At 40.3% G+C, this 22,037-nt stretch overlaps 1 protein-coding gene across 1 annotated transcript in view; it reads left to right on the forward strand.

The window, feature by feature from the left end:
* The first annotated feature begins 9,031 nt into the window (after positions 1–9,031).
* The window catches only part of RICTOR (RPTOR independent companion of MTOR complex 2), a 78,815-nt gene continuing 65,809 nt past the window's right edge, over positions 9,032–22,037 (forward strand). The window contains exons 1-2 of the mRNA XM_065663900.1: positions 9,032–9,208; positions 9,371–9,418. Of these exons, the coding sequence (XP_065519972.1) occupies positions 9,160–9,208; positions 9,371–9,418 (97 nt within the window). The 5' untranslated portion in view covers positions 9,032–9,159. The remainder of the gene's footprint in view (positions 9,209–9,370; positions 9,419–22,037) is intronic.

Consider the following 22,037-nt stretch of genomic DNA (forward strand, 5'->3'; position numbering starts at 1 on the left):
TAGGTGTAAACGTGTTTGTGCATACACGTATGTGTATCTCTGGATGTGTATATTTTATGTCAAGTAAAACAACCTCTGAGGAAACTAATGGACCTTTAGGACTTCTGTACAGCAGCTCCAGACCATGTCACATGGAAAAACTTTTGCATGTAGCTTTTCTACAAAGCGAAGAACTCAAATGCGAGGAGGTGCAAGAAATTAGCTTGTATTTGCACAGTTTCCGCTCTGCCTCCTTGTGTGGATGTGTCTTTAACTGTGTGCACAGTCTATAATTATATGAGGGCTCAGTATTTTTTTCCACAGGATCCCCGCCTCATTTAGTGCATGGGCTGGATGAAAGTTAACAGAAAAGGCAGTTGTTCAGCCCTGCTTATACAGTTTCTGGACACTCCTCTATTTAGTGCAAATCTTCCCAAGCCCATGCTGCACCCAGAATTAGTTTCTCATGGCATTCATCACAATAATATCTCAGATTTCCTGTGAACAGTAATGGATTTATCATGAGAGAGGAAAATATTGTTTCCCTGGTTTTGGTGTATGAAAGCAAGGCACAAACAGAAAACAATTTGTGGCACATATCCATTAATCCTGGATATAAAAACGAGCTGCTAAAGCTAAATTAATTATATTTTTTGTATTTTCCAAGATTAGACCTCTCACTATTTTCCGTCTCCTTGCCTCTACTTGTGATTAAACACTTGGTGCTTAAAAAGTATTAGCATCCTAAATGAGTATTTTTAATATACCATGCTCACAATAATAAAAACAGGGCAAATAGGCAATAGTGATTAAAAGTGAATTTAAGTAATATTTTACATAACATTCTGAAACTTCATGAAACTAGAGACAAATTCTAGAATTGAGTGGTCTACACTGTCCCCTCCACTTACACCCAACCTACATATAGACAGCAAGTTTGTTGGCATGGCTTTGAGTCAGGTCTACGCTTTTGCCAGAATTAAAACCTTCCGTGTATATGGTTTGGGGGTATGCCAGGCTGAGACACCCAAACCAGTTCTGAAAGGATTAACTTATTTATCAGAAGCCATTCACTCAGGATTGCAGCTAAGCCTTCCAAGCCTGCCACCTTGACTACTTAGCCTGACAAAGAAACAAGGTAGGGGTGCAGCTGAAGGGTCACTCTAACCAGTTTCCATTACTGGAGCCAGCTGGAAGGTATCTCTGTGCCACGGCACAGAGTTAGCCACGGCACTGCAGAAGGACACTGCAGCATGTCATAGTGTTGTGCAGAACAGCTCTGTGGTAGCCCCAGGCCCCCTTCTCTGCCTGGGTGGAGCAAAATAGCAATGATCTCACCAAGCCTTTCTTCTCTGTCTTTCATTCTAGCTAGCTGGCTCCTGAACATACGTAAAGTTTGTTAAATTATCTCCACTTGCCGCCTTCTAAAGCACTTTGAGAGGATTAAGTCGATATTAAAACTATAGAGTTTCTTGCTCAAGGCTTTTTATATTGTGGGCCTCATTGAAAAGAATATGGGAAACTATGTTTATTTTCTTTCTTAACATACTGACACATAAATATTGCTTAAACTTAAAGCATTCACTGTTAGGCATAAAGGAAGTATGCAAAACATCAACACAAATGTGAATGAAATGTGAATTAGATGGATACCAAGGGTTTTAAGAAACATTATACGATTTGCATTACTTCATTAATATTGCCAAATCCTGCAGCTCAAGCATCATGAGACAGACAAAGAAAAGAAAAATCAGCACTGGCTTATTTTCCTGCCTTTTAATTCTTTTTTTGGCCCGATTCCTGATTTTCAAGGTCTTAGCAGGAAAAGCTGCCTGATCCCTCATTTGCGTGTGGGTGCTCTTCAGGTGGAAACGTACACAAACCAGAGACACAGAAACCAGGACTCCCGTCCCCTTTTCTTGATGACAGAAGGGACACACTGCCAAGCTCCCTTGCCTTCTCCCGCACCTCAGCTTCTCCCAAGTTCTCTTCCCCTGGACAATGCTGTCACGCAGTTTCCATCTCATGCAGGTAAGACCAGTTTCTTCTTCTGTACTGATACAAAGACACCCTTATTTTTGTATTTTCATTGCCTCCTTTCACCACCTGAGAAGTTCTCTGTACTCTTTGACTTGCTTTCTCAATTACTTCCTGTTCCCTATAATTATTCCTCTTTTCCTTCATCCTCTGACCATCCTGTTCTGCCCTTTGCCTTTCTGCTTCCTTGTTCCTTTTTCTTTTCACCCTTTTAAACTGTTCCCCTACTTTTGCATTCCTGGTCTTTCATTTTTATCCCAGTTTTAAAAGCTGCTCTGTTCAAATGTTCTTTTTTTGTGTGCGCAAGATTCCTAACTCTGTGGGTGACACCAGCAGAGGTTTTATGAGTCACCAACCACTGAGAAGACTTAGAATTCTTGTATTTTGTGCTCTACACTGTTTATCCCATAGCATTTTAAATCAGGCCAAATATACCTTACTTCTGCCCTCAGTATTTCAGGGAGGTTTTTTCAGTACTTAAGTTTGGATTATATATGTAAATAAATCTACTTAAATTTATTTACAGTTTAAATTAATAAAAAATAAATTAAAAAAGAAAAACAAAAATAAAAAGGATGTATTTTCTAGCCCAACCCTTTTCTTTTTCTGCTCCTATATTCATAGACATTTACTTCTTACAAGCCATCTAAGGTACTGAAGCCTGTTCTAACGATATCCACTGACTGCTGAGTATCTCACCTATCCAAATATTTCAGTACAGATACCACAATGTGCAACAGCATTGCTATTAAAATGTTAGCCAGCCCTTGTCAGACCATGGCCAACGAAAATATTAAAACTAAATTAAAAAAAAAAAAAAAAAAGACCATGAAGACCTATAAAAAAGCAGCTTCTGCTGCAACACAGATTTTGAATTCAATAGTGATAAATTATCCTTACATGCAGTGCAAGCACTATTGCTGGAGATTATTTGGACTGAAACACTTAACATCTGTGGGTTTTAAAGATTTTTTTTCCTCAGGTCTAATTAATATGTCAACCATACCCAAACTCAACACCTGTTGCTTTTCACAGATTCAATAGGATTACGCAGCACAGAATGCTGTGAACAATCTTACATGAGCAGGAGCCTGTATGTAAGGTTGCACTAATTAACAATCTAGTTAGCAACCTGCCTAGTTAATCAGGAAGACTTGCTGCATCACTTGACATTCGGTTATTTTGCAGCTGGTTGTTGTTGCTTTAGTTTGACACTTATTGCTACTCTTCATACTTTTCTGCCATGCGCTGTATGGTCATTTTTCTAATTTCTTCCTTTTCTGGAATATTAACATTCCACCTAGTTGCAATCAATTCAGGTTTTTATTACTAGTTTATATTTCTAGCCAGATTTAAGGGTACTATATTAATGAATTAATTTAGATTATGTTGTTTTTCAAAATCACAGCAATTCCAGGAAAAAAAAAAAACAAACAAAAACACCTGAGATTAACATTTTATTAGGAATTGTTTTTTCTTTAGCCAAATAACATTGCTTTTGCAAGTTGTATTGCTGATACTTCTAAAATTATATATAGAACTCCTTTTCCATAACAATATATGCAGGAATACACATCTTGAAAAGGCTGGCACAGGAAAATATTAGGAATATTCCACATCAGCCAGGAGCACAATCACATCCCAGAAAGCAAATCCAATGGAAGCAGCCTCTCTGGGGAAAAAACTGCAAATTGCCCCTTACAAAAAAAGCTGATGGGTGAACGTGAGACCAAAAGGGACAAATTAAAAAATCAACACATGACTCAAAAGTTCAACAAAAAATATTCAGCATCCACCTACACCTCGTGGTTATGCACTAGGGTCCTCTTTGCTTCATTTATTCTCTGCAATGTCCCAGTCTGAGCAATTTGGCAACTCTCCCCCCCATCCCTGCCCTTGCCTATACTCAGACACAGCTGAGGCACAATAGCTGCACCCATATTAATCACCTAAAGCAGTGCCAGGAAACAAACATCCCTGGGCACTGGACACTGATGGTCTTTTCTGTCACTCTGGCCAAACCAAACAGTTTTGGCTCAGGACCAGTGTGAGGCTGTACAGAGATGGCCCAGCACATATTTACAGGATCTCCATGTCACCATGTCCTTTCCAAGCAACCCCACGGGCTAGCTGGATTCCCAAGGGAGCAGATGTGTGTAAAATGCAACATCCATGCTTTCACATTGCCCTTGTGTTTCAAAATCACTGTCCTTCCTGATATTCCAAGGTCTGCTAGGTTTTCAATCAAGGTCTGGACATGTTCATATTTTCTTGGATCCTCTGGCAGGGTCCAGGGCAAAGAGACACTGCTCCCAAGAGGCAGTTGATTTTATATACAGGAAGAAGGGTCTTTCCTATTTCTGCTCGTTGCTGTATTATAGAGACATACAAAATAAACCTCAAGGATATCTCATTAAAGGACTTCAATTTATGTAGATCAAGCTGCAGCCAGTAGGGTCACCTTTTCCCCCTAGTTTCCTTTCTTGCATCCTCTGAAGACTTTTTAATCTTTCAGCACAATCCTCTCCCTAGTTGATCCTAGCACTTTCCATTGCACAACAAGCACACAAACACTGAGCTGTAGCTGCACCCTCCCACAGACTGCTCTGTATCACTGGCTGGAGATGCAGTGTGCAGGCTCATACTGTTGTACACACTGTGCAGCACCTGGTGGTCCGAGAATGTGTGTGCCAGGCATTGTACAGGTCTGCTCTAGTGCCTCTGTGTCACTGAAGAGTGACCACTGGAAGTACAGAACTCCAAATAACTTAATTTGATATATTGCACTTTTGTCCAGCTGCTAAAAAATGTGTGATGATCTGTATTTGATTGTCTCGGAATGTAGAACTTCTAAACTAAAAGCCCACTAGCACCTTTCTTGACCTGACCCTGAGCTTCTGCTGAGCCAGACATCTTTACAGCCTGAGATTACTTTCCATAAAAAAAAAAACAGTCCACGTGAATCTTGCAGCATCAAATGGGCAAACCAGCATATGGTCATCTTTGGTATGAAAGCCCCCATCCACCCCTGAGCATATAGTAACATTTTAATATGGTTTGGAGATGAATGTGCCTTTGCAAAACTGCAGATGACAATGGAGACCTGTTGTTATGTGTTCGTACATCGTGCTCTGCGGGTGGGAAAGGAAGCATGCCAGCAGCTCATAGAAGCATAGAATCATAGAATAGTTAGGGTTGAAAAAGACCTTAAGATCATCTAGTTCCAACCCCCCTGCCCTGGGCAGGGACACCTCACACTAAACCATGCCACCCAGGTTCTGTCAACCTGGCTTTGAACACTGCCAGGGATGGAGCATTCACAGCCTCCCTGGGCAACCCATTCCAGTGGAGACCAGTAAAGAGCGGTGTCCCTCAGGGATTGGTGTTGAGACCGGTCTTGTTCAACATCTGTGTCGGTGACACAGACAGTGGGATTGGGTGCGACCTCAGCAAGATTGCCAATGACACCAAGCTGTGTGGTCCAGTTGATATGCTGGAGGGAAGGGATGCCATCCAGAGGGACCTTGACATGCTTCTGAGGTGGGCTGATGCCAACCGTATGAAGTTCAACCATTGCAAGTGCAAGGTCCTACACCTGGGTAGGAGCAATCCCAGGCACAGCTACAGATTGGGCAAAGAAGAGATTAGGAGCGGCCCTGTGGAGAAGGACTTGGGGGTGCTAGTCAATGAGAAAATCAACATGAGCTGGCAGTGTGCGCTCGCAGCCCAGAAAGCCAACCGTATCCTGGGCTGCATCAAAAGGAGCGTGACCAGCAGGTCGAAGGAGGTGATCCTACCCCTCTACTCTGCTCTTGTGAGACCTCACTTGGAGTATTGTGGGCAGTTGTGGTGTCCTCAACATAAAAAGGACATAGAACTGTTGGAACAAGTCCAGAGGAGGGCCATGAGGATGATCAGAGGACTGGAGCACCTCCTGTATGAAGACAGGCTGAGAAAGTTGGGGCTGTTCAGCCTGGAGAAGAGAAGGCTTTGTGGAGACCTCATAGCAGCCTTCCAGTACCTGAAGGGGGCCTATGGGAATGCTGGGGAGGGACTCTTCATCAGGGACTGTAGTGACAGGACAAGGGGTAACGGGTTAAAACTTAAACAGGGGAAGTTTAGATTGGATATAAGGAGGAAATTCTTTCCTGTTACGGTGGTGAGGCACTGGAATGGGTTGCCCAGGGTGATTGTGAGTGCTCCATCCCTGGCAGTGTTCAAGGCCAGGCTGGATGAAGCCTTGGGTGGGATGGTTTAGTGTGAGTTGTCCCTGCCCAGAGCAGGGGGGTTGGAACTAGATGATCTTGAGGTCCTTTCTAACCCTAAGTATTCTATGATTCTATAAAGAAGTTATATTCACATAAAATTATAAACTAAGAGCTAAAATTTTACTAGTCTGATTCACCATTTGGCCATTAAAACATATGTTCTTTAATGTTATTTACTGCAAGTTTATTTATTGCAAGTCTACTTACTGCAATTTAGTCACTGAAAACCAAAAATAATGAATCAGTGGCCACCTTATGCTGGATCGGTTGCAATTTGTGACACAGATAAGCCATTAGACCAGTGAACAAGTTAGTTTTCTCTTCGGTATTAATTTTCCCCTCTAAAATGACAAAATAGCTTCCCCCCCTCAACATTTCTCCCCTCCTGCATACTCAGAGGCAGCAGTAGCTGATGAAAAAGTGTAGAAAATACGATACATATGGAATCTTTATAATTTTTGATTTAATCTTTTGTGATTCTTTCCCCACATTCTTGGGGGGACAAAACATGGAAAAAGTTCCAAAAATAGATCCTGAAATGTCCTCTACTCTTACAGTGCGAGGAGTCCTCATACCAACACTGACTATGATATTTTCAAGGCTGGATTTTCAAGGCTGGACTCACTTTTCAGCAAGCTTTTTTTTTTCTTCCCAGGAGCTCCCTTGTATCTAAGTGGTAGTTACGAGTGGTGTATACTTTAAATTTTCCATTTCACCATAACAAAGACTTAAAATTCTGGATCCCAGAGAATTAGGGTTAGTAAGGGAAATACCTCTATTATTAAAAGGTGTCTGCAGGAAGAAGGCTGCAAAAGAGTAAGCTGGAGTTTAAACCTTACTCCTTTCTTACTCTCCCTTGTTGAAAGATACTCTGTTTCTTTTAAAATACATGGTGTCTCTTTTCATCTGTAAGGGAAGAACTAAGTGCTGAATGGCACTAGCCCCTAGCATGAGGGTCCAAAGCATTTTATAGGCAGATTACAAGTTCAGATCCAATGCAGAAATTTAGCAGCAGGGCAACACTTCGTGGTGCTTCAGAATTTATGTGAAAATAACCAATTCCAGCAGAATTTGTAATAAACAGGATACAACGTTACTACCATAAGCAACAGTTCATCTGGCATTTTTCAGGATGTCAAGGGTTCCCCAGACACGAAATTTTAAAGGACAGCCCAGAGGCATGTTGATAAAGTTATTCAAGGAAGTTTCATTCACTTTGGTCCTGTGTTATGGACGGATGAGATTTTGTTGTTTAGACCTCTTAATTTTGGGTAAACCTGGGATTCCTTAGGATCATTATATAAATATATAATATATTATATATATTATATATATATAATATATTATATATTTATTTAAATACATATAAAATAAAATCAAAATGCTAAAGTTGTTGAAAAATTGCATTTTAAATTAAATATACTTGACATGTTCCTATTAAAACAGGAGTCTTGTATTTGCCACAAACTGATATGCCAGAGTTCTTAACCTCTGGCTTTGTAAACTATTATTTTAACCTCCTAAACGAGTATTAATGTTTTGGAAGTGCATCAATCCACATAGAAACTTATTTAGAACTTTTGAGATGAAATTTAAATGTTTATGTATACCTAATAAAACCAGATCTTCATGAGTAATGCAGGACCTGAACTGAAGGATCTCGAGAGAAGGGAAAACTTAGTGTGGAAAATGACGAGTACAAAGCAAGAAAACAATTACCTGAGCTTGTGAAGCTATTTTTATACAGCTGGCTACTTCTACACTTCGATTACTCCTTGCTGCTTTTGTCCCTGAGAATCTGGAAGTCTGTGTGAAAGAACTTGTCTACAGCTGTCTGAAGTGTCAGGACATGATGTAAGGTGCTACCTCCTCGTTTAAACTTTTCCCTAAAAAGGACAAGAGCAACTATATGTGAGCATACTCTTTCTTTTAGTGAGACTTTGAATTCTGAGGGTTGTTTTTCCTTTTTTCTTTTGCATATATACACGTTTTATTAGGTAAGTTTAACAAATATCAAGGTAAGAAATAGATCAATGCTTCAGACTGCAGAGAGACCTACTCTGCATAAACCAAGAAAGCCGTGAGGAGACATTTCCCTGTTTTTAATTACTTCACACATTAAAAAGCGGAGTGCAGGAAAAATCCGGTGTACAAAGCTAATGGTCATGCCGCATCCACGTGAATTACCATCTCATCACAAGGCAAGTGCAGCTTAGAAAGGGAAAACTAAGCGGGCAAACCTCACATAAACAAAACCAAAGGGCAAAAAGTAATTTCACTTGACAGACCAAACCCTTCTGATGTGGTGACAGCACAGTTTATGCAGGAAGCCGGCTCCCAGCACGGCAAGCTCTCCAGGACAAGGACTCCGCCACGTTCCGCGGCGCAGGGGGAAACCCCCTCAGACCTCCCTGAGCCCCAGCCTCTCGAGGCTGAGCTGCCCGAGTAGCCTCGAAGCGAACCGCGGCGCTGGCCACGGCCCTCGACACCGCGCGGCCCTGAGGCGGCCGCTGTTCTCCCTCACCACGGAGGGTGCCCACCGCGCCATCCGGAGCCGCGGGAACCCTGGCACAAACAGGCGGAGCCGCCGGCGACCGCCTCGGTGAGGCGGAGGGGCGGGAGCTCTCACCGGCCCTCCGGTGCTTGAAATCCCACGTCGGCGTCACCAGCGCCGCTACACCCCGGCAGAGGCCGCAGCTCAAACAGCACCGCCCGACCCTGCCCGGCCTCGCCTCAGCCAGCCCTGACGCCGCGGCGGAAGAGAAGGAGGGAGGGGAGGAGCGGAACGGGGGTGCCGGCCGTGGCGGCGGCTCCGTGGGTTGCTCCTCGCGAGAGCGGGCGAGGTTTCCGGTGTTGTGACTGCGGGGCCGTAAACATGGCGGTGAGTCTCCGCGCCCGCTCGTTGAGGCACCTCCGCATCCGAGGTAAGGGGCCAGGGCAGGCCGCGACCGCACGCTATGCCCTGGCCGGCTCTAGCACCGCACTGCTGCCCAGCCGCACCCTCCCTTCTTTTCCTCCCCTTCTCCTTCTCCGGCTCCCACCTCTCCGTCTGCATAACGCGCTTCTCTCTCTCCCCGTCCCTGCAGGTCGGAACGACAGCGGCGAGGAGAACGTCTCCCTCGATCTCAGCCGAGGTACGGGCCGGGAGCCGGAGGGCCGCGGAGGTGCCGCCTGGCCCTCCCTGCGCGCCCGCGGCGGAGGGCGGGGGGAGCCGCCGGCGGCGAGCGGCCTGGTGCGGCGGAGCGGCCGCGGAGGCCCGGAGGGCGGTGGGGGGAGGTGGAGCAGTCCCGGGGTGCCTGTGCCCACCGCCGGTGGGCTGCCCGGCCACCTGTAGTGAGCGGCGCTGCCCGTAGGTGGAAGCCTCTGCTCAGCCCCTGCCGGGAACTGGGGGGGCCGCATCGCTGGCCGTCCCTGGCCGCCGGAACTCCGGTGTGGGGGCACCGGTTCCCCGGCCGCTCCTAGGGTTATTTCCAGAGGGGGCTGTGCTTTGTAGACGGAGGTGTATGCTTACAGCTGTCGTAGCGCAGCCGTCGGCCTCGCCGCCGGGACTCTCTCCGGCCGCGGGTCCGCTCGGCGGGTCGGGCGCTGCGGCCCGGGGGAGCACTTCTGCGGTGGGGCTGAACCTGCTGCCATACCTTGTCGTAGACCCCTGCCTGTCCTATGCCGGCTGGCCACCGTCCTTGCTGTGAGCCGCTTGCGGTTAGACCACAGGGCGCTTATCTCCCGTTTACTTGTTAAATTCTTCCAAACATCCTCCACTAATCTCAGATGTATGGGGAGGAACGGGGACACAGATAAGAGGAAGGAAGAAACAATAACATCTGCTACACACCAGCTGGTCTCAGGCAAATAGGAACTCGTTCCCTACCCAAATATGTAGTTCATCTTGCTGTGCTGAGGGCCAGGGTAAGGGTTAGACCCTCTCAAGGAGCTGAATAAAATGCAGAAAACGAACTGGCCCACTAGTAGCAATGACCGTTCTTGGGGCAGAAGATCTTTGTCTGGGGGAGGGAATAAATTTCATGGTTGTAGTATAACTGTTCTGCTTCAGGAGATCAGGGCTGCAGCTATCCTGAATAGGTCCATTTTATGGGGAAGTAGGCAGGGAAGTGATAGAATCAATGAGACGACTGTGAATTGTAAAGGAAGTACAAATATTAGCAGCATCAATCAAGTTTTCAGTTTAGTAAGGGGCTGTATCAGCAATTCCACCTCTACTTCTCTTTTCGCTCAGTATGATCGGTGTTTAGAATTTTTTTTATTAAGCAGTTTTGCCATGGGCTGAAAGCTAGCTCTCTGTGTATATATGTTTGCAAGTGTATTTTTGTTCCTGGGAAAAAGTGCTGAGGTTTTTTCAGCTTAAAGAAATGGGCTCTTACATCTCCTCCCACCCTGTATCCAAATGGACATGACTGTGTTAGTGAGACACTCTTTTAAATTAAAACAAGTGAAACTTTAGTCAACAAAATATATGACAAAGGCCGTAACAGTTCGAGCACATGACACAGTTATTAGTGTAAGCAGTGTTACCTGTTCATAAAATTTAAAGTATCAGGATTTTAATAATGGTTTAGTAACTTTTTGATGTTGTGTAGCATGCTGAATTGTTTTGGTGTGGAAGGGCAATACACAGAATTTAAATTCTGGAGTGGTAATTTTTACATGTGCTCTGTTTGAAATCTTTTACTTGGAATTTGATAGGTGACTATTATTATGGTATTGATTTTTGCCATGAGGTATTTTCAGCCACCTACTGATTCCATGAGAGTAGCAGTAGCAGTGCAACTACCTCATGTGTATCATAGTATAAAATAGGCTCTCAGGTAAGATGCAAAATAATTTTTTAGTACAATGAAAAAAAAAGTGTTTTGCACTAACTCTATATAGTGCCTATTTAAAAATGTTGTGGTAGTTGCAACTGATTAAAAAACTGCTTTATATTCAGTTGTGAACCAGTTATCAAAAAAGTAAGGGGTTTGGATTTTTGTCAGAGAAACCACAGTTGACTGATCAGTAGTCATATAGCTATCCATGGTAGGTATTAACCTCATTTTAAAGAGAAAGCAAAAGTAAAAAGTTAAAAAGTCTCAGCAGGACATTAACTAACCTAGATCATAACTTGATTTCCACACTGAGCACAGTGTTTTTTTTCCCAGCTGTTGCAGTAGTTACATAAGTGATTAGTTTAAATATTTTAAATTGCTAACCTCATTCTGTACTGATAATACACTGATTTGATTCAATGTGTTGAGTGGATCACATAGTTTTCCACAAGGCTCATGTTTTCTGTAACTTTAAAGAATATTCTAGTGGTTTTTGTTTCCCCAGTCAGCTGAACTTTGTTTTGATTAACATGAAATATCTGATTTGGGCAAAGAAGAAAATCACCATAAACAGTGCCTCAGGCATATGGTTCTAGTTATAGTGTCCTTTTTATTACAAACACGTGAAATTATGTTGGTATTGCCTTGTTTTAAACAGATTGCTATTAGTGATGGCTTGGCAAACATGACTTAGCTTAAAAGTCACACCTTTGCTAGTCTGTACGTGTGGACTGTGTACTAACTATTTTCATGCAAGAGGCCAGTGCTGTTATTAAGTATTTCAGAACTAATAATAGATGTAGGGAGGGTGTTAGCCCTGTTTGTGCTGCTTTGGGTCCTACTTCTTCCTGGCTTTTTGTGCAGTAAGGCTGGGGGAATGCTTTGCTTCTTGTAGAGCTTATCTGCCTTTCTCTGCATGCTTTTTGTTTGCTCTTTCCTTTGCTGCTGTAGTTTGAGGGTTGCCCATGTTTTCCCAGGACTCACCATGTTTACCATAGCTTGTATAGTATGGTTTCACTTCTTGGTGCCCTGCCATTTTAAAAATGGTGCATAATAATGCTTATGAAATGCATTTTTTATGATGGTGCATTGCATGTATATGTGTGTGTGAACTGTGTATAAGACTACACTGGTTAAAGATTATAATGTAAAGTCTATGGTTTCCTGTTCCTCAAAGTTTTGGCGATTTTTTCTCCCTGGTGTTTTTGGTTGTTGCAGGAGTTTTTTGTTTGCTTGAGGGTTTGTTTTTGTGGTGCTTTGTTTTTTGTTGTTGTTGTTTGTTTTGCTTTGTGTTTGTGTTTTGGTTTTTTTTTTTTTTTTGTGTGTGTGTGTTTTTGTTTTGCTTTGTTTTTCCTTTTAACTTCTGGGCCTCTCAGTCCAGGCTGTCCTCCATCTTTTAAGAGGATTCTGATAAAGAAAATTCTTTTGGGACAGTAATTTTCTGAAGAAAATCAGTTTGCTGAAAGGATGATCGACTCTGGAAAAATTGTCCCCAGCATATGTTCTTCTGTTGATTAAAAATTCCAGTTAATAACTGGGATTTGGAGTGCTCAGGTTTTGGCCTTGTGTTATATTACCTGCTCAGAATAGAACAGAAAAGGAAAAGGAGGACAGACTCGCCACCCGTGCAACTCCCATTACAGTCATCTGGAAGGAATTAGCAGTGGGATGAGGCAGATTGGTTTTAATTAGACTATTGAAATCAACCTCGTAACTTCTTAAGGCCAGAAAGGACAACTGGAGTTATTGACTAGGTTAGTGCATTCAGTTGGAATTTTTGCATTGAGTCTGGTCATGGTTGTGTATGTCATAACAGTACAAGTATTACATGATTTTAGCATAATTCATCTTGGTTTCTGACTGTTTCACAGCTATTCCAAACCAAATTATAGAAATGTATATACGTTCCAAAGCTTTAGGCTCTGTAAAAAGCTGTGTAATCCACATATCATTTGCTGCTTTCTTTTCTTACCTTGGTGCCTGAATCTCCCTATTCTCTTGGGTGACCATCATCTCTCACTTTGTTCTGATTTTCACCACTTGTCCTTGGGTGAAGCCCTAAGTACTTTAGAACTTGCATAGTTGAAGAACCGCGTCTCACAGTGCTTTATCTGTAGTCAAGCTCCTTTAAATGTCCTTCCTTCAAGGGATCCCAGTTTTCTTGGATTCCTGTAGCTCTGAGCCTGCAGTGGCTGTTAAGAACTTTTCAGAAGCTTTAGAGGGATGCAAGAGTGCCAAGTGCTGATGGTCAGGTACTGTCCATGTTTCTGTCTTCATTTCCTCCTTTTTGGGGGTAACAGTCTTCACTTTCTGGTACTGTACTTTTTAATTAACTGAAATGTACGTGTCTCCAACATCAGTACCTTAATTTATTATTCATAAACATGCATTATGAGATAGCGCTTAGATGTAGCAGCTCATTTTGTACAGCAAGTTCTCTCTACTTTGTAAATGTTAAGTCTTCTAGCTACAACATGACCCAGATATGAACAAAGTAGTTGAGGAAACTGACCTTTTCTGCCTAAGAATGTGTTTCACAAAATTGGCTATTGTTCTCTTCAAAGTTACCATTTTCCTTCTTTGCCTCTACTGTCCATCATTTCCTCCTATCATGTGGGTAAAAGTAAAAGATACAGAAGCTCCATATAATTTGAGATCTGAACTGTATTATTTTTTGTACTGTGCTTTCATCACTTTAAACCATGTTGTATTTGATTCCATGGGCCCACATGGCAAAATGTAATGCATTGCATGCAGGGCAAACATCTCGGGATGCTATTTGCAGTTTACAGCCCACAAAAATGTCGGGCATTTTTAAGGGTTATTTGCGGGATAGTCAGAGAAGGCTAGATGAATTTAGTTTCCAAATCGAGCTTGAGATTTGACCATGCTGTTTGCAGCTTCCTGCATCAATATGGAGGAAGCAGGGAGGACACTGCGCACCTGTCTGGTACTGAGAGCCCAAGTAGTGGGGGAGGGAAAAATCGCCACCCATTTTGGAGTGGACTGCTTGTAGCAAGGCAGTGGGGAACTGGGGTGTAAATTGTAACTTCCTTGGTGGCTCAAAGGCAGTTCCATACTAATGGCAAGACTGTTACAGGGAGCCTCTTGGGGTTTTTTGTACTCTTGCAGTGTATGTTCTGGCTTGAAAAGGAAGGAGTGGGGCTCCAGCGCACTGTGAAAACATTACCTTAAAAATACCCAAATAAACAAAATGCGCGGGTACCTTTCACCTTGGCTTTGCAGTATGCCATCACTGTGATAAGTAACTGTAGCAGGATACTTGTGTTAGATCCACACAGAAATAGCTAGTTTTTTGCTCCCTAATTTGTGAATCTGTAACAGAAACTGTAATAGGAGCAAGAAGGTGATTACTAGCATTATTATTTTTTTTTCTTTTTTTTTCTGAGATATAGAAGAGCAGCTTGAAAAACAGCTGGAGAGAGATCTTACTTGTCTTGCTGTCTGAGAAATGTTCTGCATTATTCTTGTATATTGTTTTGTTCATATATGGACACTAAAAAGGAACTGATCGGTAATGTTGGCCTGCCAGCTTTTTGGGTAACGTGTTACCTTTTGTTAGGTTGGAGGGCTACAGGTGCAGAGTTTATGTACCCTGCAAAATGAAGCGTGCACTTAGCTTTCCTGTTTGTACTTGCCATTTAGTTGACTATTGTTTTGGTGACTAGAGTGCATTGGCCTGGTTAGATTAATGATTCTTGTGTACCTTTGGCTTTGCTTCCTAAAGCATTACTACTTGTACAGTTTTAAGACTTAATAGCTAGTAAGATGGTGTGTGCTTAGAATATTTTCACTTTTTATTTCTTGATAACAGGAACAATGTTTTTAATGAAGAACAAACTTAACAAAAGGCAACTTGAAAAACCTTCCAACTTGCTTACCTAGTGTTAAGGTATCTCTAGGAGCTGGGCACTACCATGTCTTTCAAGATCTGTATTTGTAACAATCTGTAAAGTTTTCATGTGCAGCATCTCTAGATTTGTTTTTGTGGGTGGGTTCTTTATTTTTTTGCTTCTGTGGTTCAGAGTGCTCAACAAATGTCAGCCCTCATTCTGGAGGACAAAGAATAAAATGACTGTCCTGATGTCTTGTGGTTCCTATTTATATTTCACAAAATTGTTCTGCCATTGGGATCAGTATAAATATCTTCTTAGGTGTTTAAGCTATGCTGTGTTTCCACAGCATTATAGCATTCTGCTTCCTACCCTCTCCCCCACACCCCACAGGGTCATTTGAGTCTTATTAATTTTACAAACTGTTGAAGTACCAATATCTCTAGTTCCTGCCTTCTTGGTATGAATGTTTTAGTCTTTGTCATAAATGTTCCTAATTTTTCTTTCTTTCTTCCCTCCCTTCCCTTCCACCCCACCCCCTTTTAAGGCTATGTTTAGTTTCAGGATTTTTCTTTTTTTTTTTTTTTTTTTTTTTTTTTGTCAGAGCCTATCCAGTGTAGATGCTGTGTAAAGAAACACACCCCTTATCATAATTACAGTAAATAAGGAAGCTATGTCAATGATGGCCTTCCGAGAAAGAAATACATCACTTATTTGCTCAATCTCATGACCTTCATGCATACTTTACCAGTTACCTATCAATCTCAGAAGTTTGCCCCTAGTAACAGAGAAGAGATGCTCAACATCAGGTGGAGTTTTCCAACTGAGGAAAAAAGTGAAATAGTCAGTTATAATGAAAAACTGCTGTTTTCCAACTGTTTATATCCATCCAAACCCAAATACTGCAGAAAAGGACAATGCCACAGGGTGGCTTGAGAATTGGTGTTGAAATGATGACTGACTAGTTTGGTGGAATGTACTGAAAAATGAGGTAAATTTTTTAATCTTAAATGCTAGTTGAGATTCCTGCCCGAGACTTTCTTATTTTGAAATAATAAATGACACGAGTCATCTACTTTAAAACCAGCTAGCTTCTTACAACTAAAACATAAGTATGTGACTTGAGGCTGTGGTAGCGACACAAAAGGTTAGATAAAATAAGAGGTTTGCTTTTCATTGCAGCTGTTTTTAACTGCAGGCAGGTTGGCAGATGCTTATACCATAGTGCAGATGAATTTGCACACTGAGCAGCACTCCTGTGATTACTTTTGATACAAAAGGGAAGGTGCCATAACACTGCTACACAAGTGCTGGCTGGTATTTGACAAATTGTTTTATTGGTTATATTTTATTCTAGTTTTTAAATCTGCAGCTTCAATGTATTTTTGCATAGTGGACTTTTTTTTTTTTTTGTTTTCATTTGCTAACCACCTGTTACGGTGATGGAGAATTTGGATAGAATGAATCAAGAAAAAAGCAGGAGTTAGTAAAACCTCAGAGCATGATCAGTGAAGATCACCAAATCTTTACATCTTGTGAAGAGGAGGAATGCTGGTGAAGATGTATAACAGAGAAAATGGATTTATTATTTTTTTTTTAAGGCAAATAAACAAAAAGCAACCAAACAACAAAACAAAACCAGACAACCCTCCCCAAAAAAATCCAACAAACCCAAAAGCCACCAAAACAAGGAAACCAACCTCAAAGAACAAAAACCCCTACTTAAGAGTTGTATTTTCTTAGTTGTGAGACTGAATTTTACTGTTAGCACATACCTCAAAGCTCTGTAGGACTCACATTCTTCTTTATATTCATCAATGTAGCAATCTCAACAGTGGCATGAATAGGTTTGGATAACTAAATTTTATGAGGAAATCTCCCAAATGCTACCTGAACAGCGATATCCTTGGAATGAACATTGTTCATTAATTAATTAGTCTGAGTGATAGATTCTGTTCCTAAATTCACTGGTTTTGTTCTTCACTATCTAGACTTAACTAAGCTCATTTTAGTCCAGGTGCTACTTAACGGCTGTGGTTTTGGTGACATCTGACCTTTTATTCAGGTAGCTGCCCCTGTAGCAGTTCATAAAGCTGCTTTTACTGCGTTTATTTTAGTTACTATGTAGAAGTTAAATACACTTCATTGTTTGTAATGTAAAATGAAAAGCACAAAAGTTTTTAATTCCCTTTTAGTTGGAGAGATGGGTAGTTAAATAAATTCATGCTGTTTATCAGTGGTACTTTGAGTAACCTTGTCAGTCCCAGACAAAAGGATGGCAAAACAGTAAAAATGAGCTAGGACAGCTACTCACCCGTATTTGAAATGGCTGCTGTTGGTTAGTGTGGTTAAAATGAGAGGTACATTTCTATACACCATCTACATAAATTTCTCAACAAATAAACTACCGCTGTTGATTTAAGACTACAGAATGATTAGTCAGAGATACTTGTACATAGAACTAAGGTATTTAAAGCAAAACAATATGGGCTTGATTTGTGGAAAAAATATAAAAGTAACAAAGAATAATTTCATTAGTTGCTTCATGTAAAATGTGTAGTAAACAATACAGGGATTTTGTCTGGGTTTTTTTCAGCTGTATAAAAGATGGATTTTCTGCTTGAAGTGTACACAGACTACACAAAAATACATATATTAAATAACAACTTCGTACAGATAGATTACTGTCAAGAACAGCTGTTGCCTGATAGTTGTGTTTGGGTTTTTTTTAAAAAGATTAGATCTATAATCTTTTTCCTTTATTACCTTCTGAGCACCAGTGAAGTCATAATTCAGCTTTAGTAACCTCATATCTAGAGAATTTAGGATGTGCTCATCTCCTCTATGCAAACCGTATGTGATTCTCATGGGTAGACTTACTGAGTTTTTTTTTTTTTTTTGTGACATAGAAAGAAAATAAATGGAAAAAAGTTACTGTTTCCATAAATAGGGTTTTCCATCTCAGTTTTTTAGGTTAGCTTGCTACTTCAGTAAGATAGATTTTTCTAAGTTGAAATTGACTAACAAATTGTCATCTGTGTTTAAAGAATTGCACTTGCATGTTGTGAAATTCATGAATATGGTGCTTCCTGTTGCTTCTCTGAAGATGACCTTTCCAGGAGAAAAAGTCTTGAACAGTCACAGCAACAGAAGGATGAGACCTGTCCTGTCTCTGGTACAAAGGGCTGGAGTTCTCAAGCATCATCAGTCTGTGCACTGTTCTAAAATCTTATGGTTATAGTATTTTAAGGAGTGTAGTTGTCATATCATGCATTTGTCACAGTTTAAAGGTTTCCTGCTGCAGTTAGTGCTATTTGTGAATTACTTGCAGTTTCTAGTTGTATACCTTTATTAATGTTTGAGCATGTTATTATTTTGCTCCTTCCATGTCTTGCCAAATTTGCCTTCATGTCTTTGTTGGCAAACCGAGTTATCGTACAGTAGTGTTCCTAGGCTTTTTTTTTTTCTTAAATGACACCCTGTGTAATAGGGTATTTCTGGGGACTGTGGCTGCCTGCTGACAGCTTGGAGTTTATCTGTAAGGGCCATTTAACTGGACAACATTATGAGTCTGGATTCTTGAACAAATTAAAATGATGCAGAGAAGAATCTGAATGTTAATTGGGAATATTCTCAAAGATACAATCATATTTCTCCCTTTCACAAATTTTCTTCTGATGTCAGTAATAGTGTTACCAACTTGCTTGTCAGTTTGGTAATATTCAGAGGAATACATAATCAGAATGTAGAATTAGTGGCAGAAAAAAAAGAAGAAAATGGGTTGGAGGAACTGAAGATGGTTTTCTAAGCCATTACAATGAGCTTACATTCACCACTCACATTCATAGCTGATGTTTTGGAAAGTATTAATTTGATCTGTATACCAACATAACCAATGTTGTTAATCTGGGAAAGGCTTATTCTCCAGCTTTTTACTGGCTTTTGAGTGTAAGAACAGCTGTACTGCTTCAGCCTTGTGTTCTGTCTCTGAAGTAGCTGATAATTGATGCAGAGGAGAGAGTACAACAACAACAGGGCGAAGAAACACGTAGTCACACTGCTATGGAGTGTTCCCTGGCCTCCAGCATTTTCTGTCTCTGTGTTCATTTTGTTGTCTTGTTTCCTTCTCTCTTGCTTTTGAACATCGAAACTTTCAAAAGGTTTAGGGAAAGTTCTTCTAGAATTTGTAACTGCATATTCTGGAATAATTAATGTTTCTGTTTAATGCAAAGTGGTAATGAGAGAAATTTTATTAGGAGAGTATAATCCCCACTTGGTTTTAGTCATCATGTATAGAAAGACTGTATATACCAAGAATGATTGCTAAGATTCTTGGCGTTAACACCATGTCTTCCTGAGAGTTGAGGACCTAGTGTAAATGTAAAGGGAGGACTAAATCAGACATTTGTTCTCTATGAATAGGCAAGTTACTTAAAGAAGGGTTTTTTAAACCTGCCTTGGTATCTAACATTAATACTATTTTTATTATTGGTCGTTGGGGAAATTCATACAGGTCAGTAGTTTGTGTACTGCTATAAAGCAGTGAAAGAATCGTTTATCAAAATATTATATGTAAGTATTTTTTAAATCATCATTGTAGCTATTCTTTGGAATGGTCTTTCAGTTTTCTCTGTGTTCAAAATCTAAAGTTATTTTAGGTTTAGCAATGCCAAATAATTTGTGGCCAATCTTCAGCTTTGTTCTCTGCTTCTGTTGAAGTAATAATACTGTAGCTTTAGATGCTAGAAAAGCTGTTAACATTTCAACTATAAAATCTGGTTTTCAGAAGTTTTAGCAGTAAAGCAATATTGTCTACAAATTTGGCATGTAAGATCACGCTCTGGGAATAGCTAGCATAATTCCAAGTGGGAGGATGTAGGGATAGCTCTTCTACACATGTAATCTCAGGCTCCTGTTTAGAAATAACGCTGTCATTTGGAGCGTGGTCTGTATTTAAACCGTTGTCTGTGCTTCAGGATGACTGCAACACCAGAATGAGTATTTGCTGTCATCTTTATCCATATGTAAGAACATGAACAAAATTATCTTTTAATTTAGAATACTCTGTGCACATCTGCAAAAGAGAAATTATACAGTTATGATAGGCATTCAAACTTTATTTTCCTGATTACTTACAGAAGGTTGTGCATGCAGGTCTAGATGTACAGAGCTAAGTAGGAAGCACTAGACTCCTAAATGTAATCATGGTAGAAGACTTTCTTCTTACCTGAGGTTCTAGCGATTGCTGATCCTACTTTGAAAATACTATCTTTTGTACTGCTTACTAGTCATTAGACTTCTTTTTTCTTTTTTTTTTTTTTAATAATGTGAAGGTTAATTTCCAACTGATTGATGAAGAACAGTTCTTTGCTTTCTTTGCTGACTGCCATGAAAGAGACAAAGTGTGCTTTTTTCTGCGTTACTACTTTAATCGTCACAGCTTTTTTAAGTAGCAAGAATGAAAATAATCTGAGTTCTTAAGATTTTATTTTCTTTCTGTTTTCATGAACCTGAACAACTTCTTTGTTATTGTATTCAAAAGAAAGTGCTTTTTGTATTGTTTACCCATGGAAGCAATAGGAATCAAATAGATCTCTACGTACATTCTGCAGAAATCACTGGGTTTGGTCACCTGTACTTTTTAAGGGGATGCTCTCGATTTTTAAGATTTGTTATACAATGTATATGTATACATATACATGTGTTTTCTTAAATCTTAAATTTATGAGAATTATTTTGCGAAACATAAGCATCACACTATACCAGTGCAAAGTATACTTCACCTTACTGATTCAGGTTTGATAAAAGCATTTTAACAGTGATCATAGAGGATGTCTGTCTGGCTTAGTATTCAGTACATATTTTAACATAATAGTAACTATCTAAACTTGCTACTAACAACTGCTTCTTGTGTGTTTTTACCTTATATGTCTAGACTGAAGGTGTATCTCCACTTATATTACTGGGGTTTTGAAAATCAGGTTGAATGTAAACTGTTCACTAATTTTTTTTCAATCTGGCACAGTGTTGAGCTGGTGCATCAATGTAAATAATTCAGGAGTCACGTCTGTGTGCAGTTTGCTTTTTGTTGCTTTCTCTTCTCCCATTGTTCTCAGAACTTGGTTGTTTTTCTGTGCAGTTTCCACATTTTGAATTAGATGTAAATTAATAATACTTCATGTTATGAGATATTAAATAATTGTCCTGATTATTTTTTTAAGCAAGTTGATGATGGCAGGATATGCCTCCTCATTGGTATTTGATTTCATTATTAAAGGTAAAAAGTGTCTTAGCAGATTGATTACCTGTCATCTAGGCTTAGATAGACACCTTTAACTAACTGATTTCTAATATTTCATTGCTTTTATTAACTGATAACTCATTGCTGTTTCAGTAGGAATGGAGGAAAGTGCATTCACGTTTCTAGTTGGTGTGTGTTTCACTCAACTTCCTTAATTTTGGCAGCATGTAGTTTAATGGGCCACTAAGAGTGGCTTTGCAGCATATGGTTGCCTATCACTTAGACTTTAAGAATCTCTAGTGTAGAGGTGTACAGTAGGTTCACCAGGATCATCCATTTATTTCCTTCAGTCAGAGAAAGATATCTCTTGTATTCTTAATCAATGATGAAATGCTGAACTGTACAACTTCCTCCTTTAAAGAGAGTCTTTAGGCACATTTATTCTCTTGTTTCACTTTTGGCACTATGATTCCAGTAGGTGTGATTTTTGCTAGTGCAGCCTCTCACTTGAGATTTTACCTACTGTATGTAGATACTGTCCTAGCATCTACCAGATGATGCATATAAATTATACATACCTCGGTTTAATTCATTATGCCTGACTTCAGAGTTCCTAAATTATTTGTTTGCTAGAGCCTACCATTCTTTTTGTTTGTTTTTGTTATTTTGGGTTGTGGGTTTTTTTTTTTTTTTTTTTTTTGTTTGGTTGGTTGGTTTTTTTTGTTGTTCACATATGCATAACGTAATAGTTAACTGGCATGCTGCTAGTATACTGAATGTTGTCAAACAATCCTGCTAAATCTGTCAGGGGAAAAAAACTTGTCATTTGTGCTAA

This window comes from Lathamus discolor, chromosome Z, assembly GCF_037157495.1.
Source record: "Lathamus discolor isolate bLatDis1 chromosome Z, bLatDis1.hap1, whole genome shotgun sequence".
Taxonomy (NCBI): domain Eukaryota; kingdom Metazoa; phylum Chordata; class Aves; order Psittaciformes; family Psittacidae; genus Lathamus; species Lathamus discolor.